Source organism: Tetrao urogallus, assembly GCF_951394365.1.
Source record: "Tetrao urogallus genome assembly, chromosome: 12".
In the NCBI taxonomy this organism is placed as follows: domain Eukaryota; kingdom Metazoa; phylum Chordata; class Aves; order Galliformes; family Phasianidae; genus Tetrao; species Tetrao urogallus.
Window position 1 is genome coordinate 8,576,092 of NC_136825.1, and position 20,853 is coordinate 8,596,944.

At 41.9% G+C, this 20,853-nt stretch overlaps 2 protein-coding genes across 2 annotated transcripts; both read left to right on the top strand.

Moving 5' to 3' along the window:
- Nucleotides 1-1,171: 1,171 nt before the first annotated feature.
- On the top strand, nt 1,172-9,046 carry CA7 (carbonic anhydrase 7; the record flags this gene model as incomplete). The annotated part of the gene is made up of 7 exons (XM_079541550.1): nt 1,172-1,211; nt 3,147-3,344; nt 5,812-5,930; nt 6,554-6,649; nt 6,903-6,965; nt 8,486-8,641; nt 8,924-9,046. The coding sequence occupies 7 exons, from the start codon at nt 1,172-1,174 to the stop codon at nt 9,044-9,046; spliced, it is 795 nt and encodes a 264-aa protein (XP_079397676.1).
- An 8,398-nt stretch (nt 9,047-17,444) lies between these two features.
- PDP2 (pyruvate dehydrogenase phosphatase catalytic subunit 2) lies at nt 17,445-19,049 on the top strand (the record flags this gene model as incomplete). Its single annotated transcript, XM_079541482.1, has 1 exon — nt 17,445-19,049. One exon carries the CDS (start codon nt 17,445-17,447, stop codon nt 19,047-19,049), a length of 1,605 nt encoding a protein of 534 aa, XP_079397608.1.
- Between the last annotated feature and the right edge of the window lie 1,804 nt (nt 19,050-20,853).

The window sequence follows — 20,853 nt, forward strand, 5'->3', positions numbered from 1 at the left end:
GAGGAGTGGATCTGAGTAAGTCATTGTAAAACTGCCACGTGGATACCTTTACAGCATCCCTTATTGAGTGATTTAGCCTGCACCCGTAAATCTCAGAAGTTTTAAAGCTGACTCTCTCAGAAAGCTCCTGAAAAAGGAAATGTATTGCTACGAGGCAGTACAAGAATAGAAAAAAAAAAAGCTTAAAATGCTTTCATTGATTTTTTTCCCATTTTCTTCATTGCATAATAGAAGGATCCCTATCTGTGTGCTCCTGTCTTTATGAAAATCAATATTGTATTTATAAAATGCTGCCTTAACAGATGGTATCTCCTTAGATCTAATAAAATTGCTACCAAGGAACCATGTTTCTTATTACAAAACTGTTCCAAGAGCTTTTAAAGTACAGACTGTGCATCTCCTTGTAGCTCTGTAGCTAGATGCAGGCAACTAGTGGGTTACAGCACATCACTGATTCACAGCTCATCTCCTTTCCCTAGTCTGCCAGGGTGTTTCCTAATAGAAGTACACTACTTACATTCTTGTCCTTTAAAGGGTTTCTATGTTCAACAACAACAACAACAAAACAGATTGCCAGTTTATCTTAAATTGGTCTGGTACTGCCTTGCTTAAGTGTAGCACAAATCACTTTTCTGAGATGAGAATGTTCTCCATCTCATCTAAGCATTGCTTCCAAAGCTGTAGTTACAAATAACTGGCAACATCTGTCATTCTTTTGCAGCTGGAGAGAGTAAGAACAGAGGCAGAAGCCAGGTGATGTTCATCCCTGCAGAGCACACAGGAGAAATGGGCAGTTCCCATTACAATCTGCACATTACCATGCCCAATGCTCAGAGCAAGCTACTGCTTCCTTATGCAGAATGAGTAAAAACTGCTCCTTTTCCCCAGATTTAATTCCCAAACATTCGTTCTAGTTCCCCCCAGACGATCTTGGTTCCTCCTTAAGCCCTTGGACTCCAGCGACCCGGGTTTTGCCCTTTCCTTTCCCTGCACTGTGTTAGCACAAGGAGGAGCGGGAAAAACTTGGCTGTTCCCATCCTGCCGGAGCTGCTCGGGCTGCTCTGCGTCTTTAAGGGGCTGACCCGATCCCCCGGTGAGCCATTATAAAGGCAGGTAAGCAGCAGTGCTTGGCAAAGAGTTGAGAGCTCAGCAGGGGTGCAGCTGTCCCGTTATGACTGGCCACCACAGTTGGGGATATGGGCAGGATGACGGTAGGTCATAGCATTTCCGTGCTGCATCTTTCTGTCTTCCCCCATTCGTTTTGTTTCTGGAACTGCTGCCTGAGTCCTGCAGAGCTGCCTGCATCTCTACGTCTGCAAGCGTCAAGTATAAACAGCAGCTAGTTAATTACTGGGTTGATGATAGGTTGCCTGCAGAAGGTGGTATCTGAAAGATGTACAAACTTATTCCTGCTGCCTTTTGTTATTGCAATTATTGCTCCTAAATAGAGGGAAGCAGTGCTGAGCAGTTTTATCCTCAGGCTGCAGATATTACAGATGGGTCCTTTTCCAAAAGGCTGCTATGAAAATGATTAACTGTCTGTCTTTCTGAAAGCATTTCTTAGAAGACTTAGTAGAGCAGTAATAGATCTGATTCTGTGAAGTTGTTGAAATGTGATATCTAGGCTTCTAAAGTGAATAAAATCACGTATGTATTTCTGGAAAGTGAATAAATTGCACAAATCAGTATCGGAGATCTCTTATTGAACAAATTGTGCTTTCTGATTTGGCAGTCTTTAATTTAGTCATCCTCCCTTGCTTCCCACCTACAGAACTGTGTGTCAGAGTGAGAGGATGTGTGAAACTACTGAAAGATTTGTACGACAGTGTCTCATGCCACCTGTACCTTTGCAGAGCGTGATGGCTGAATGACTGCTGTTGTCCAATGGCCCATCTTTTGCGTAACCTCCAGGAGCCCCTCTCTTTCTCTGTTAGGCTCCTGGCAGCAGCTATTCTACTGCTAGTTGGTCCAAAACCAACTTCACCTGAACACTGAGTGAAGCTGCATAGTGCCAGTGGGTGCCGTTACATATTTAGACATCTAGGTGCTATTAATAAAGCCACACATATTAATGCAAAGCTTATAAGAAGTAAATGATGTTGTCTAATCTTGTGTAACAGCATTTAAACTCCAATCGTTACAGGCAGGTTGATGAAAACATACTATTTAATGTCTAACTTTTCAGAAATCTTGAAGGTAGGAGGCTAGTAGATCACTGAATTAGTTACTCTCAAAGAGGGTGTGCTTACTAAAATAAAACAAAAAAGTCAGTTTGTGGAATTAGGTGAGAATGCTGCCATTTAAAAAAATAATAGTAATCTTTGGAATCTTCAAGTGAAACTGTTAGTTTTTATATTTCCTGAATATGAGCAGTGGAAGCATGGAATTGCTTCCTGCTCTACTGAAGTGGAAAAAAAGGGGTCAGAAGTAATTGTTTTATACATAGAGGCTTTTATTATCTCAAACAGCATGATGGTGTTCCAGCTCTGCCAGGAGAGAGCAAAGTTACTAAATTGGTCTTTCACCCTGCTCTATTGGGTTCAGTAAGTCCAGAAGTGTTAATTACCACACTGTACTTCTTGCTCAGGGCAGAAAGATATTGTAATGGGCATGAGTGAAGAATGAAGCTGCTCCAAAGATTTACTGCAATCCTAAAATGACTTTAAAAATAACTGCATAGTCAGTAGCAAAGAGATTGAGTCATCTGCATCTAATTTGAATCACAGGAGCTTTTACATTATCTTCCCTAGGAAGAATTAAATGCTGTTTCTTTGAGGGAGTGCATGTGTACCTACAAGCGCGCTTACATCTGCACACACCTTGGGAGGACTTCGGATCACCTTAAAAATGTAATTACTGACTCCACAAAAGATTAGTAGTGCAAGTAAATGAAGGTGCAGCAGTCTGTTAATGTGCTCTGGCTTCCCCAGTGTATTTGGTATAATGTGCTTCAATCCCCCATCTAGTTGCACACTGTGCTAATAAAAACGCAAAACTCAGAATTTAAATGAGCTTGTCAAATGCCAAACTTTCAAGTCACTAGTACTCAGCAAGCTTTACTTCAAGCCTCATGAAATCCTGAAATGATTGCGTGTGTGTGTGTAGTAGGAAGAAAATAATGTGCTCTCTTTTCTTTGGTTTTGAAGGACCTGCAGAGTGGCACAAGTCTTATCCTATTGCCCAAGGGAACCGTCAGTCACCTATTGATATAATCTCTGCAAAAGCAGTCTATGACCCGAAGCTGATGCCACTTGTTATCTCCTATGAGTCCTGCACATCTCTCAACATCTCCAACAATGGCCATTCAGTTATGGTTGAGTTTGAAGATATTGATGACAAGACAGGTGAGACTAATGCATAACCAGCTACCTTGGAACGACATGTTATGGTTTAGAGAGAGAAACGATGAAGTACATCCTCTATAGTATACTTTATACAACTTATAGTTTCACTTTAGAACAAAGTATGCAAACAAAACCATTTATATTTTGTTTGCTTGAGCATTATTCCTTATCTTCATTTGAGTCTCTCTAACAGCACTAAATACCTCACGGCTGAATAGTTTCTGTATTAGAAAGAGCATTTGTACTGGGAAAATGTTTGTTTGGAGGGGTTCCTTTTATATAGGGATTATCAGTTTGCTGGAGAGGGAATCCATGCAGATCTCCAGCACTGCTAGACCGCAGCCAGCAGGACAGCAGGTACGTACTGCTCAGTGCACTGCTTCCACGACAGTCCGCACTGGGATGCTAGTGCTGTCTGGCTCACTCCCCAGTTTACATCCACAAGGCCGGATAAGGAAGGGGATTATCAGAGATGAGGTCGTACAGTGTAGCCATCATAGCTGTACTGCACTAGACCTATTTTTATCTGGACCAGTCATTATCTATTAGCTTGTGTTTTCTTCTTTTCTTACTGCCTCATAGCAGTACAACTTCTTTAGAAATTGCAGTCTTCAGCTTATTTTGATTTGGCTGCAGCTTGTGGATGTTGCCATTGTATATATATATATATTTTCCCTAGCTCTTGGCAAAAATATAAATGAGATTACTTCTATTAATTCTACATCCATGGTAAGCCTTGCTTTTGCATCTGAGAGAGGGGAAGGAAGGAGGCCAACAAATGCAGCATTGGAATGGAGACAAAGCATCTCTGATAAATAGAGACGTGAGCATTTAAAAATACTGTGAATAATTTTTAACCTATCAATTGATTTCACCTTCTACTTGAGTGTGTTTATCAATTCTAGATTAATAGGAGACCTTGGTACTCAGAACAAGTTACTTCCTGTGATTTGTCTGTGCTGGAAACCTCTTGCAATAGGGTCAGGGGATTAAAATTCCTGCTACTTAATTCTAACATTCCTCATCTTGAATGGACCTGAACAGTGGCCAAATTAATGGTCAGGTTTTCAAGTGTAGCTACTGAATTTGAAAGGAAGACTAAATGCTCAGTTTCCAAAAGCTTATTGCATAAAAATGCATTAAGATATCATCCTACAGAGAACTTCTAAATTTTTTTCTGGAAATATTATCTTAGCTTGCTAACTACTTTCATGCAGTTCTAAATTGAACTGTATCTACATACCAGTGAACTTTATCCAACTTCAGGAGTTTAATTTAAGAGCACTATGCATCACTGTAAACAGTGAGAGCACAAGCAGCAATAAAGACCTCTGCCCTTTTTACGTTATGCGTGTACCATGTTCTAATTACACTTAGCAGGAAGACGATTGCTAGGAGAACAAACGTGGTTTAAGAGTTTTTAGTTGATTTGAAATAGATTTAGTGACTCATAGCTTTGCATAAATGGTACAACAAAATTCTGACAGTAAATCCAACACAGCTAGATTTCCTAAAGCATTGGAACAGGTGATGCATTCGATTAAGTTCAGTGAAACATACTGGACAGTGTGTGTTTAATTTCAGTTCTATGAGCACCGCTGTGGGAAGGCCAGTTTCATGTACAAAGAACAGCTGGAATGATGCATGTGGGAGCATACACAATGCTGCAACTGTACCTTTTTTATTTTTAATGTTATAGACTGGAATGAGCTTACACATGCTAAGTGTACTTCTTTTTTTTAATTTAAAACTTTTGAGTTTTTGTCTGCTGAGCAAAACTTAATTGGCTCAGTGCTGTATAAAAGCACAAAAGAATTGCCACTGATAGAGTATCTATGGTTGGCATCTTAAAAATTCATCTTAAGTGTTTTTTCTAAATGATGTATGAAGTTTCTCTGTATCACTTCCCTGTCTTCGTAAGGTGATGTGAGATTCTAAATGGTGTTGTGTAAAGAACAAGCTATTATATTACCTCTTTTATGGGATAAGATACTTCAAGGAGGCAGAATACAGATATCCTCTACTGGAAAGAATACTCTTTAGAGGAAATACTTAGCTGGATTGTCTATCTGATGCTCAGTGCATTTAGGCTCTTCTGCACAAAAGAAGCACATTGATGATGTTTTAGGTACTTAAGATTTTTTTTTTTGGTCTTCAACTTAGGCTTTGTGTTAAAAAGGAGAAGCCTAACCATTAAAAAGTTTCCGTATGTTCCTATGTCAAATGTATTCTTTCAGAAACAATTTATGAAGCCACTCAATATTTGTTTCAAATTATTTTTTACATGAATTCAGCTGTTTTCCATGAACAAATCTAACCCTTAAAATACCTGGATGATGTACCTCTTTTACGTTATAAACTAGGAAAGGCACAGTAGTACAAACCAGCAGCTAACAGTTGTTAGGCTTTAGTAACAGGAAACTAAAAACCCTGAATACTTTTTTTTTTTTGCTTTCTTTCTGCCTAGTGATCAGCGGTGGCCCCTTTGAGAGTCCCTTTCGGCTAAAGCAGTTCCACTTTCACTGGGGGGCAAAGCACAGTGAGGGATCAGAGCATACAATTGATGGCAAACCTTTTCCATGTGAGGTAACATTTTTTACAGATGGGATGAATTCATGCTGTTGACAAATAGCTTTGCAGTGGGGTCTGGATTTCCCTCAGGATTCTGATAGTTCAGTGTGGTTAAGTCAGCACAGGCTTTAATGAGAATTTTATTCCTTATGGTGAAATTATTTATCTGTTAATTACCCTGTCTTGGAAGTCCAAACTTCTCCCCACCCCGTGCAGCCCTCTGTCCACGTTTCTCTGCTTGCCTTACAGCTAGGCTGTTTTGCTCACACAAGACTACTTCTACCACCAGTGGTACTCTGTTGTGTGGTTTAGTCTGCTACACTCAACTACATCCTTCCTGCCTGCCTGCATAACACAAAGGATGTACTGGCAAACATGATGCTCAAAAGCAGTGTATATCTCTACCAAGCTGGCACAGTTAACCTGCTACAGCTGAGGATCACAGCCTGTGAAATGATTGTGGCTGATGCCATCTATAGCTTTGAAATAGCTTCATCGGGAGGTTCTTGAGGATTTTCTGCAGAGTTGGGACAAGACATAGGCCTTTCCCGTTGCTATTAAGCATCTGAAAATCTATATTGACAGTTTTTATCACTAATGTGTTTAATTCTTTTTTTTTTTTTTTTTTTTTTTTTAAGCTCCATTTAGTTCACTGGAATGCCAAGAAGTATGCAACATTTGGAGAAGCAGCAGCAGCTCCAGATGGCTTGGCTGTAGTTGGTGTTTTCTTGGAGGTAACAATCACAAAAATAGCAGGTTTACATGATGAAAAGCATTATACTGTCAAATGTTTGAGAACCATGCTACATACTTGAGAGGTGGTTAGGGGAAACAGATGACTTACTGAAAGCAATAACTCATTGCAAATTGCTGTTAAACCTACTTTAGTAGAAATCTTGAGATTCAGATAAGAAAACAATATGCTACCTATTCAAAGCATAATTACAGTCATTCTTAGCTAACTTGTCTATTCTGTTACTATTGTAGATTGGAAAAGAACATGCCAATATGAACAGACTCACTGATGCTTTGTACATGGTAAAATTTAAAGTAAGTTTTAAGCTGTTTAGATTTTCTTCTTTCTGGGATATCATTAAAACAAGTCATATGTTTGAGACAAACAGAAATGGAAAACCACCCACCACAAATCCTCCCATCACCAGAACGTCTCTGTAGTTGTATTCTTCTTTTGCAACATCTCTGCTCTCTTCATCTCCAGACCTCAATGTCTGCCTAAGCTCCAGTGCCTCCCAAGGCTCTGCTGACCCCACTGGTCCTTCAGGGGTCCTGCCTCTCAGGAAGTATTTAAAGTCAAAAATTCCATGACTCATCAGGCCTGCTCTTACACTCAGCAAAATAGTTTCCACAAAGCCTAACCTTGAAAATGTCGAAGCTCATGGTTCAGCCTATTTCTGCTGCAAAGCTCTATAAAGGGACAACCATCATGGGGAACTAGTCTATCTATTCTTGGAGTGGTAACTCAACCTACCTTACCAGATGCGTCCAAGAGATCTCAGTGTTGATGTCTGCTGCTCTTTGTCGAGTGCAGACCAATTAGATGAGTGCGAATATTATCCTCTCTGGATTTATATGGGCTATTAATGCACGTTGTGGATGTGTAAGTTTTAATACGCAAAATAAATTCTATCTAATACTTGTGTTAGGCATAGTATTATTTGTTCTTTTGTGCATGTTTGTGAAAGGCCGAAGATGAAGGCAACTATACAGCATATATAGGTTGTAGACACAAAGTGAAATTTTGATGTTCAGTAAGTGATCTCTTCCACTTAGAGGAAAGAAAGTGTTATACTTCAGTTGTAGTGATGGAAGGTCTGCCAGCTTGCCACCAGGAGTAAACTGCTCTGTCTGCTCCAGATTAGCAGCTCCCCAGATTGCTGGGCAGTGCTTTCTGTGAGTGACTACATACTTTTCAGGTATTTTTGAATACAGTGACAGGCTGGAAAATCTTGTCCTAGACTGTAGTAGTCAAGGTGATGACTACTTTACACAGAGCACCTCTTGCACTGGCCTTCTGCCTGATGCACTTCGCTCTGCTTTTAGACTTGGTCAACTCATTCTTAAAGCTGATATTTCTCTCAGAGCACTGATTGTTTTAGACGAAGTTTTCCACAGTTTCAGATTTTCTACTGAAATAGATGCACTGCATCAAAAACTTCAAGTAACAAGATGAGGAATCTTCTCATGATATCTGTAGATCACACTGAAAACTATATACAGAATATATTTCCTACACTATTTTTGGACGTTTCGTGACGAAAGCTGAACTTCCGTAGAGACCACGGCGCAAAAACATCAACTCCATCAGCTAGCAGCAGAGGTCACACTTGCCACACAAGAGAATGTAATAGTTCTCTGATTCTGTCTTCAGGCTTACACTTAGGTAACAGCTGCTATGAAGCAACTGGATCACTACATGCTCTTCGTCTGCTCCCCTACTCTTTAGTATCACTCTAATTTTATTTCGAAAATACTTTAACCTGCACTTGAAAGTTTTTTTTGTTTGTTCGTTTGTTTTAAGAAAAAAGAGAAATGTATCAATTGTCTTCCAGGGGACAAAAGCTCAATTTAGAAGCTTCAACCCCAAATGTCTCCTGCCTTTGAGTCTAGATTATTGGACATACCTTGGATCTTTGACAACACCACCCCTTAACGAGAGTGTAATATGGGTAGTGCTGAAAGAACCCATCAGTATTTCTGAGAAACAGGTAAACTTCTGACATTCTCCCAATTCTTTTAGGTTTTGACTCTGTATCTACAAGCAATGACTGTTTTGCTTTGCAATGCGGTCAACTTAAAAGACTGTGAATAGTCAGCCTGTTCAATATTCAGGGATTCTATTTTTTTCTTTAATACTACTAAATTCTTTGTTGAAACATATTTTAAAAACAGGCTAATGTAGTGAATATTTTCCTTTGGTATTTTTTTTTTCAACAACTTTAACATGAATTGCCTTTTTAAGCAGTAAATTATCTCACTTGAATTTACAGCTGGAGAAGTTCCGCATGCTCCTCTTCACCAGTGAGGAAGACCAGAAGGTCCAGATGGTGAATAACTTCCGCCCCCCTCAGCCGCTTAAGGGGAGAACAGTTCGAGCTTCCTTCAAGGCCTGAAGAAAACTGGTAGTGGCCCTGGGGCATCTAAAAGCTTCCACGTAATGACCATAGACCTGAGCTCAGATCACTCATGGAGCACGCAAGACAGCCATTTCCAACAACACTCTGTACTTGAAGGGGGACAAACATTTTCTGATGCTGTGTTTTATTTGAATCACACAATTTTAAGACAAGCTTAGGTCTTTTTAACTGGAACTCCTTTTAGTACAAAAAATTGATTGTGATCTGGATCATTCTCTTGGAGTTAAGATGAAATCCTACTTAATATAAGATGGGAAATAGGCAGTAATCAGTGCTGATGGGTGGTAATCATCTTCTGATTGTCTAATATGTGATGAAAGAATAGTTGAAATTTGGATAAACTGGACTTAATTTTTTCTTGGATTTTTCTTGTTTGCTGAGCTCCCTCTGACTTAGAAGATTTTCACCATCTTTGCTGTCTATTGACACAAAACAGGCTAGCAGTACTCAAAAAAGGTTCTGTACTCGCTTCATGAAGGCACTGATATGAAAACTATATATTTCAGAATTACTGTTCCAAGATACTATTGTACAACTGCTTTCAAATAACTAATGTAAATGCTCTGTGATCCAAAACCGGTCATGTTGTTTATTGCACAAGACTGTTCAGACATAAATTATTTTAGCCTATGCAACATACGTAATTGTAACTCCCTCATTAAGTTTGTTGAGAAGGAACATCTGTAGCAATTCAGGTATGTACTTGTGGCTATCTGAATTGTTCACATTCTACCTCAGTGAAGTGATTTGCTCTTCAATGTGACCTCCGTCAGTGTCTGCCCTGAAGAATGTACATGGATTTCTTCATCCTAAGGATCTTGTGTGGGTAGATCTTGATTGCACTGAATGTACATCACTGCACAAATCATCCCATAGCCATGGCAAGCGGTCAGGGATGGTCCTGGCAAATTTGAGATTTAATCTCTACTGAATCCTGATACATCTGCAAAATAGTCACTTTAGAAAAGCCGTGCTTTTGTATTGCTGCTGCTTGCAGCTTAGTGAAAAAATTCTTCAGACCTTTGTGTCCAGTAAGAAAAAATAGTGATGTCGTCTGTACCTGTTGTCAGTGTATTTTCAGTTACTTTATTTCTAGGTTTCAGATGTTTTACTTAATCTGTATATTTCAGACAAATTACGAATGTTTATTAGCTTTCAGTTTTTTAAACAAAGAATCTGTATGTAAATATATAAATGAAGAAGCTGATAACGTTTAAGTAAAACCTTAAAGCAAAAGGGAGAAGTGTGGGAAGGGCAGACTAGAACACCTACAGCTGGTTCTCCCTTTTCAGAAAGGGAGACAAAAGTAGTAGGCATAGAGCACAGGACGAGGAATGGAAGGTTAGAATTTAGACCAAACTCCTACAATTTTTTTTTGCACACTGATATAAAACATTCAGTTTATTTCAGAATAAATTGAGGAACAGAAAGTAACACTGATATCTACCTCACAGGGATACTGTGAGGGCTAATTCAGTGTTGTTTTACATTTGAGACTCCTATATGGAAGATGCTAGAGGAAAAATTTAAAAAAAATCATTATGAAATGCAATGTTTTTAGCTGTTATGAATGCAACTTGGCTAGTTATGAAAACTACTACTGCAAAAAATCTACTTATCTTAATTTCTTTACCAAGGTAAATAAATGATATTTTAAAATCATGTATGCATCTCGTCTTTTATTTTGAACAGGCTCTCTCTCTACGTACTGCAGTGCTTTTTCTAGGAATCCCTTTACAAAGAAACAGTTTGATATCGTTAACTGATGCATCAATCTCAGACTAATGAATGATATGGTTGTGTAGGACTTCAGTTTCACAGGTACTGATTTTGCTATAGTAGAATAATGCAAATACAGATACGTTATCCCTGAAGTCTCAGGGCATTTGTTCCCCTACTTGTGTTTAAAAGCTGTGCCACAATTCTTTCCACCCTCTAGGACTAGCAGTTTCTATTGTAGTTTATTCTTATGGACAACAATTTGACATTTTGTACGTCTTTGATGACTTGCCCAGTGCCAGAGTTAGGTTTTTGTTATGCTTTGCTATGATTTATTTCCCAATTACAAGTAACACAAAAGACCTTTTAAAGTGTAAAAGGTCTTTTAGAAGAACAATACAGACTTGAGAGCCAAATTGTTTTATGGATATAAATTAGGCCTTGTGAGTGAAATTTAACCAGTATCACTTTATGTATAAACTACCCATGCACTGGTGCAGCAGCACTTTAACAGAGCAGGGCACCGATCAGTATTTGCAGCCCGTTCTCACTCTGAGAAACACACACACAGTTAAAAGGGCTTCTGTACCAAAAGCTAGGTTCAGTTTTTCCCAATTGTAACCATTTGCTCCACTAAAATAAAAAACTTATCTACAGAGTGTGCCCATCCCACGACCTTGAACGTAGTGCTATGCTGCTTTACGTGTGGTTTGCTCATGAACAACAGAAGGGTAATATTTAGCTCACAAGATTACTGTAAAAGCTTAGATATTATAAGAAGCTTTAAATGCTGAATCCCACAAGGCGTTCAGTTTCTAGGAGATGCTTATTACACCTTGTTTTAGAAATACAATTTTATCTTATTTACAGCTTTTCTCAGTGGTTTGTTTTTTTTAAAAAACTATCATGAAAAAACGTACTCAGAATGGCTGAAGTTAGAAGGAACCTTAAAGGTCATCCTGTTCCAGCCTCCCTGCTTCCTGGGGCCGCATCCAACCTGGCCATTAGCACTTCTGGGGCTGGGACATCCACAGCTTCTCTGGGTAACACTGCCAGCACCTCGCTGCCCTCCGAGTAAATTCCTCCCTAGCGCCTAAACTGCTCCCCTTTGTCCTATCGCTATCAGACTGTGCAAAAGGTACATCTCCCTTCTGCTCGTGAACTCCTTTCAAGCGCTGGAAGGCTGCGGTAAGGCGCCTTTTCTTCTCCAGGCCGGAGCAGCGCGGCTCCTCGAGCCCCCCCCGGCAGGGAGGTGCTGCGGCCGCACAGCTGCTGCCCCGCGTCCGGGACGGGGACGGAAATGGAGCAGCGCTGACAGCAGGCTGGAAATGCCACCTGGTGGCTGCCTGTTTCCTCACTGCTTCTGACACTCAAAACGCAATTTTTTAAAAGCTATTTAGTGACAGTACAGCAGATGAGTGAAACGGTAACTTTGGCCGTGATTATTTTTAAAGTTATAGGTGGTTATAATTGAGATCCCGGTGCCGGCTGTACACGTGCAGTCCTTGAAGCCTCTTTATCAGATAAAACAAAGCAAACTCAACAGGCAGTTGCGTCACTTGTGATCTCTTTCTCACTGGCAGGCCAGAGATATCCTCTCCTGATAAACCTCACACTCCATTACGTTTAACTGTTTGGCTTTAATAGCTTCAGCCTAGAATCACCTGAGTTTTTCTACCCTTTGCAAACAGGAAGGTTTGTAGGCAGCTGATACAGCTGATGTGATCTAGCAGTGATTCGTGACCATCTCTCATGACAAGTGTAAACTAAGCTCAGCAAAAGCATTGGTAGAAAAATGTTGTGAGGCACCTGGTCACAAGACAGGGCTCTTGGTGGTGTTCAGAGGTCAGAAAGATAGAAAAGTGACCACTCCAGCGAAAATAAAAAAAAACAACCCACAAAAAAAACCAGAGATAAGCCTGAACAAAAGAGATCTTATCTTGTACTTCAGATTAGCTATTTTCCTCTCTGAATTCCTTCTGCAGGCAAAGGTGACCGCTTCATACAGCACTCAGTATTCGTACACCACACATACAACACTTCATACTGCATACTCCACCTGCAATGCTGGGCCTCATGGTTTTTCTCACTGCTTGGAAGGAAATAGTAATAGATGGATGGGACCTGATCAACTCCACCAGCACTACTGCATGGCTGTAAGGCAAAGAACATTTATACCTCTGCTGTTCCGGAATACTGCTTGTACTACCTCCAGATTTTAATCACTGATTTCATTTCATGTTATTAGAATGGAACATTAAACGCAGGAATTCAGGTGTTCCTCTGCTGGAGGTGAAAAAGGTGTAACTTGGAGAGGAGGAAAGGAACATACTTTTCTACATGTGAGCACTCCAAATCAAGCCAGCAGATGTTCCTGCACTGGTAAGTTATCCTCAAGAAATTTAAACACCCCTTTACAGAGGTACAGAACCCTGAGCATTCATTTCATGTGACAGTGGCTTTCGGTTTAATTTGAAGAAGTTTGTAAGCAAGACCCAGTGAAAATTATGAATGTGATGTTAAGATCCAATCACAGCAAGTATATACATGCCTTCACACCAGCCCTGTCACTTAAATTGGATAATCAATTCAACCCCTGCAACTTCATTTATAGACACACTGCTCAGCTGCTGATGTAACAGCAAGGGTTAACTGAAGGCGAAGAGCTGGGATGACAGTTGTCCAACTGCTGCTCATTGCATTTACCTCTGTTGACATTTTTGGCAGCTTGTTTGCTTTTCTGGTGTTTGCATATTTGTTTTAGATTATATAGGGAGATCAGAGACTGGAAATTTGTTTTGTAACCAAACTGGGAATTGCAATTGCTTTAACAGACATTGTGAAAACTAATTTTTCCCAGTCTCATACATGATTTTTTTTTTCTTTTTTTTCCCTGATTAGAGATCTCTGCAGGTAAGGTGCTCAGGTACCCTTTGTGAAAATTGAAAATGTAATATACAGCCAATAAAAGGCAACATACTATTCGTAGGGCAAAATACACCTAGCAAACAACTGTTCTTTAGCAAGGCCCTGAGCAGGAAGGTATCCAAGTGTTTTTGTGGACTGAAGTTGTATGTATTTCCCTTCAAAAAGCCATCTTAGGCACACCGCTGCACTCTTTGAGCCACTGCAAGTCCCACCTCCATTGGGGGCAAGTCATTTGCAGGACCTATCCTCCCTTGCGTGACAGACACACACTGATTTCCTAGGGGCTCAGATCTGTGGCTGTTTTCTAACAGGCAGCACCAAATTAAATCTTTCTCTCCATTTCAGAAGAATATCAACTAAACTTTTTCTCTTTGGAATAAAATTGTGTTCTTGAGCACCATGGCAACCAATCCATTGCTTCCATGGAAATTTACAATTCTAATCAGATATTCCTGAGGGTAAAAATACTGCAAGCCTGAGCAGTCCTGTTTCTCTCCTCACACCCCTCAGACGAAGTTTTATCACTGCTGCAATGGCACAAGAGCTAAAGAAGCTGGTGGGTTGGTCAGGGCTGACGTGGAGGACTTTTTAGTTCAGCAATGTGTCCAATGATCATTTCCACAGATGCTAAAATAACGTCCTGATTTTTTTCTCTATGGTAACCTCGCTCTTCTTGTTTTGGTCTTCCTGTTGACATGAAAGCAAGTTTCACTGATATTACTTAAAAACCAAACCACAGCAGGAACAGCCAAAGCTCAGATTCGTGATGATGGCCACCCATCCTCCCACTGGAGACATTCTGAGGCTTGCATTTACCTCATGCAGGACCCGCAACGCATTTCTGACAAGAGAAATGCCTCAATACCAATACCTCCAACAGCCAGCAGAATGAAAAAATGAACGGGTCTTATCAAATGCCCGCCTTTGCTAAATCCCTGCTACAAGCTGAGGCAGGGACCATTCCACAAGGCACACTAACGCATCCACCACCGTGCTGCAGGCCCGCTCCTTGGCGTGCTCAGCTTTGCACGAGGTCTCTGTGAAAATGCCAGCACAGGCAAGCAAGAGAGCGGGCACGGAAACGGAGCTGCCACGTGAGCCGCAACTGCGGTTGTTCTTAGCTTACAGGGCCTGACACTTTGTAAGGCGCTTTGTGACTTTGACAACTAAGCCGGCAGCACCAGCCCCGCAGGACGTGGGACCGCCGCTCCCCCGCCTGTACCTCGCCGCTCCGCCGTCACACCTCGCCCTCCAAGGGCGCGCAGCACCGACAGAACATGGCGCACGGCCGCAGCTGCCGCTCCTCCCGCCCCGTCCCGCCGGGGCCCCGCAGGACCCCGTGGCTCCGCCCCGCCGCCGCAATCCCTCGGGGAGGGGCTCGGGGGGCGGCTCCGCTGTCGGCGGCGCGGGTTGGGCGGCGGGGCCGTCAGTCAGCGCCCGTGGCAGGACCGCGGCAGACGGCCCGGGAGGTGCAGGCGCGTGGCGGCCGTGCGGCGGGGGCTGTCGGCCCCGCGTTCGGGGAACGGAGCCGCGGGGGTGAGGTGGGTGTACAGGGCCGAGGGCACGGGCACGGCGGCGGGGAGGGGTGGTGTGGTGTGCGGTAAGCGCCGTGGGTGGCCGCCGCTTTGTTGGGAAGCGGTCTCCGCCGTTCCGTCTGCGGGCTCCGGGTCGCGGTGCGGGCAGCTCGGGCTGTACGGCTGGCACTAACGCGGCTGAGGAGGAAGTGCCGCTGTTGGTGCGGAGCGGTAGGCGTGCCGTGCGGGGAGCTGAGTTTGATGTAATCGGCTCTTGCATCACGGCCTTCGGCGCACTGCCCTTACGAGCAACGGCCGCTCTTCGGCGCGGCTCGTGCCGGGCGGCAGCAGCGCAGTCCGCGCCGCGGTGCGCTCCGTGCGGCTCTCGGCAGCGGGAGGCTGGTTAGCGGCTGGTGTGAGCGGGGGAAGGCCGGGTTTTTTGTAGCAGGCTGTTTTTGTGAGCTTTTTCAGTTAAGAATATAGAAGTCATCATTGTTTCTGCCCCAGCTGGCTCGGCAGGTTGGGACTAGAGAGAAGAAATAGAGTGGGTAGTGGCCTGGGAGAGGTTGGCCGTGAAGAAGGTTTCTCTGGTAGTGCTGCGTGCTGTGGTTCGCTGTTGGAGCGGGCAGTGCCAGCTGTCTTCCCCTTACCTTTGTTTGGGTTGCACTCTGCGTGCCGCACAACACGGGGCGCTGTCAGGAGATGTCCCTGTCCCAGGAGGCTGCGGGCGCGCGCTGAGCGATGAGCTGACGCGCTGGCTTTGCCACTGCCGCCTGTCCTCTGGATGGCAGCAGTAACACCGTGAGCCTGAGCCTCTACTCCTCGGGCCCCCAGGCGGTGGGAGCTCGCTGCTCTTCCCCTCAGCTGGCCATGGTGGTGTACTTTGCTTTTGTTTTCCAGATGGGATTTCAGTAAAGTCCTTGGGTTCTATCAGTTGGCTTTTTGTTTAGAATAGTTTAGGTTTGTTTTTAGCTGCTGCTGGTTTCTCAGAACAATTCTTTATGCAGCTGCCTGGACTGACTTCTTGCTACTTCTCTTCAGGTTCCCTGCTAACACAACAGTATTGCAGTAGTATGTGGCACCTCTGGGCTAAGCCCTGGGGCACCTAATGCCAGCAGCAGCCTCAAGTGGCTTCTGAGCTCCTGGAAAACTGTAACTGTTGCCATTGTGGTGTTCTGGGAGTAATTGTGTTTGCAGTGCTACAACACAGTTAGCTTTTCAAATCCCTGGGGCATCTAGTTGTGCTTAGCAGCAATTTGTGCTTCCCCCAGCTTGAACACCTGATTTAAAGGAGGAAGCAATAGGATGGACCTCTTCCCTGGAAGAAGAAGTACCTCAGATGCCCCAGGTTCCACTGCTTTTGGCAGCAGAGCTCTTCACTGCTGCTTGTTTTCATTGCTTTTTAAATGAGCATGCCTAACTGGAAGCTGTAAAAGTCACCAGTAAAACTGCGGTGTAACTTCTGTACTGTCTAAGTGTGCAGTGCTGTGATAAACAGTAAAACTTGACTTCAGCTGTGCAGAAATCCTACCTGTGTTAAGACCTGAAAGGTATAAAAAGAATCAAGCACGTAAGCTGGAACAGAATTAGAAAGGTCGGCTAGCTTGCTCTAGACAAGAAGATCATGGCAAGTTACATAAAATGTTAATCTGCTTGCTGTTTCTTTCAGCTTTCCTGTAGGATTTGAATACTCTTGGTTTTCATATTTAGAATGCATTAATAGAGCTGGACTGTAGCAGTCTGTAAAGCTGGCCATTAATTGCCTCTTAGGCTGAAAAACTTAGAGGAATTTGTTTCCTCTGTATCTTGTTACACTGGGCTTTTCACTGAAAAGTTATGTTTCTTGTAATGTTGGAGCTTCCCCTTAGCCTTGCTGTAATGACAAAAAAAAAAAAAAAAAACAACCTGGCAAATAAAAATTAGCTTTTCTGTTGAATGAAGTGGTAAGAGACAGTCATGTGCAAAGAGATTGTAATTAAGTTTCCATTGTAATGGAAACTTCTTAGGTCACTTCTTAGGTCACTTCTTAGATGCTTGTATCCATAGCTGTTCTGAACATTTCTGTGAGCTCTAGATTTTATATTGCTGTACAGGAAATTGCTGTATAGAAAGCATCTTGTGAAACTTGCAAGTTGTGTGCTTTTTTTTTTTATTGCAGACTGTAAGGACATCCTGTTTGATTGAAAGAGTTGCTTCTACTTGTGGAGTGACTTATGATGTCAAGAACTGTATCATCCTGGATCTTAGGCTCAGCAAAGAACACCTTTGTGTTACAAAGAAGAGGACGTTTGTATTCCATATGTGTCCCAAACAGACACAAAATAAAATGGAAGCTTGTTTTTTCCAAAACACTTCTTTACCCTGCTGGGACCTGCAGCTTAGACAATACTTTCTCCTTGAGAAAAGCATTCAGGCACACCTCCACTGAAGAAGAAGAATTCTCTTTCCAGTTGTCTCCAACACAAATCAACGATATACTCAGAGCAGGTGAAATATCCCATAAAATACTGGATTCAAGTTGTAAAAGTACTAATTCTGTGTTGAGGTTTGAAAGTAACCAACTGGCATCCAATACTCCTATTGAAGACCGCAGGAGCGCAGCCACTTGCTTGCAGACCAGGGGGATGATGTTTGGTGTCTTTGATGGCCATGCTGGTTCTGCTTGTGCTCAGGCAGTAAGTGAGAGACTACTTCATTATATAGCAGTTTCTCTCATGTCTCAACAAACTTTGGAAGAAATGGAGCTTGCTGTGGAGTGCATGAAACCAGTTATTCCTATTCTGCAGTTGCACAAGCATCCAAATGATGTAGAGCATCGAGAAATGACTTCACAGTATTTTGAGAGCCTGCGAGTTTACTGGCAGCATTTACTGGACCTAGACATTGAGCCAGGATTTAGTTTGGAAGAAGCCATGATAAGCGCGTTCAAAAGGTTAGACTCAGACATATCACTGGAAGTTCAGGCTCCCCAGGAAGATGAATTGGTGAGAAACACTGCCCTTCAGGTAGCTTTTTCTGGTGCAACAGCGTGTGTAGCTCACATTGATGGTGTTCACCTGCATGTTGCAAATGCTGGTGATTGCAGAGCAATTTTAGGGGTTCATGAAGAAGATGGAACTTGGTCTACTCTCCCTCTAACAAGAGACCACAATGCCTATGATGAATCTGAAATCGGAAGACTAAAGAGAGAACATCCTAGATCTGAGGAGAAAACGCTATTTGTGAATGACAGATTACTGGGCATTCTCATGCCCTCCAGAGCTTTTGGAGATGTGCAACTAAAATGGAGTAAAGAATTGCAACACAGCGTTCTTGAGAATAGCTCTGATGTTGGGGCGTTAAATATTTATCAGTATGTTCCTCCAAACTATCACACGCCCCCATATTTAACAGCGGAGCCTGAAGTCACATACCATAAACTAAGAGGCAAGGATAAGTTTCTCATTATTGCTTCAGATGGACTATGGGAGATGCTCAGTAATGAAAGGGTTGTAAAACTAGTTGCTGGACACCTTACAGAGCTTAATGTGCAGAAACCACAACTAGCTTTTGAGAAACCAGTTAATTTGGGTTATTTGCACAACCTGTTACTTCAGAGGAAAAACAGGGGTATCACCTCACTGGACCAGAACATAGCGACACATTTAATACGGCACGCAATTGGGAGTAATGAATATGGGGAAGTGGACCAAGAGAAACTTGCTGCGATGCTGACACTGCCTGAAGACCTTGCGAGAATGTACAGAGATGATATCACAGTTACTGTAGTGTATTTTAATTCAGAAGCAATTGAAAACTATTATAGAAACAACAAATAGAGACTTGCATAGCTGCTATTCTGTACTGTTAGCCAACTTTGATATTGAAACCATTACTGTTTTTCCTTGATAGTCAAGCTGTTACCAGTGTCAGAAACCTTTTTGTTACTTACTAGTTCTGAAAAAAGAAAAATTCTGCAAGTGAATTTGCTGACAGTTCCCTGGATTTCCAGGTCTGTAGGCTCTGAAGAAAAATGTTTTGATGAAATTCCACTGCAGTGCAGCTGAACTAAAGATTGCTGACTCAGTTCTGATTCCATGGGAACTGCTGGTAAAATTTTACAAACGAGCAAAGGAGACAAATTTGAATTAGGCTTTTGAAATTTAGTAGGCAGATGGGTAACACCTGTAGCTGTGTGGAGCGTGGGGAAGTCCTACTGTTATAGAAAATGAGTGGCATTCTCCTGAAGCACTGTAACTGAATTCAATAAACTACCAAACCATTATTTGATGTGACAGTGTCAGGAACTCACCCTGTGTATGTGAAGCTTTGTTTGAGAGACAACACTAAGGGAGGCGATTCAGGCAGCCCTGAGACTGTTGGACACTTTTTCCTACTGTTTTTCTAAGCTAAGAAACAAAACTGTATTCAACAGTGATGTAAGTGTGAATGCATTTTCTTAATTGTGTGTGGATTTCTATGACAGCATGTGGCTCAAATGCGCACAAGGGACTCAGTGGTCCCCTGCTCAGGAATTAACATTTGAAATTCAAGCATTCATTCATCTATTGCTTAGAGAATAAATATTTTGTATTAAGTATAGATCTATGAGATGCTGCATATGAACTCCAACTGTAATTTAAGTGAGGTTTCACAGACTCAGAAGATAAAAAGTGCATCTAAAGGTAGGTACAACAGCACACAACACCTTTGTCTTCAAATTTGACTTGGAGTACAGAAGTGCTGTTATTTCACTAAAATCTCTTTAATTTTGCCTTTGAACATCAGCTTGTTATTATAGCTACAGATATTTTCTTTAATGAATGTATATTCTAGTCTCTGAATGTATACTTCCATGCATTTTAAAACAGTTTAATACTGTTTTCTAGGGTGGTTATCCAAAGCTTGCAAATGAACTGTGCTTACATTTCACGTATGGTGTTCTCCTGTGGCTCTTTTTCTTGCTTATGCACATTAGATGGCAGCAAGAATGTGTACTGGCTATTTGCTGCTGTTTTGCTGTGTGAGAACCTGTGTGGATGTGGCAGAGAAGATGCAAATAACATTTTAATTTCACTTAAGTATTATCTTTCTGCACTTTTACAGATGAGAAAGTACTTCAGTTTTCGTTTTGAAGTTTTAAGTGAAGTTTTAAGCAGATGAGGTCTTATGCATAAGCTCTTAGTAGTTGTGGGTTTGGAGCTTTCCATATACTTTTTTTTCTCCAAGTGAAACTTAGCAATGATTTCTTTATTTTTTTCTTTTTTTTTCTTTTTTTTTTTTTTTTGCATCTAATTCATCTGTTCTAAAAATAATTTTTAGTTTCTTATTAAATGCTTGTGCTTTTGACTGTGCATGACTGGATGTAATTCAGTATTACAATTGCAAACACTGAATGCTAAATTAACAAAAAAACTTTTGTTCTAGAAAAGGTTTCTTAATCTGGTACACACTGGAGTACGTGTGGCAGTTCAGCTGGTGGGCAAGTAGTTATGCCTTTTGAATGGAGCGGGCAGCATATGGTACCAGCAAAACAGTATTGGCATGAGACTTCTGAGATTTAGGTTTTTGGCATTAGGGACTGCTGGAGAGCTTCAGGTTCGTGCAGCATCTCACAGAGGATGCTGAAATTCTTGTCACTTG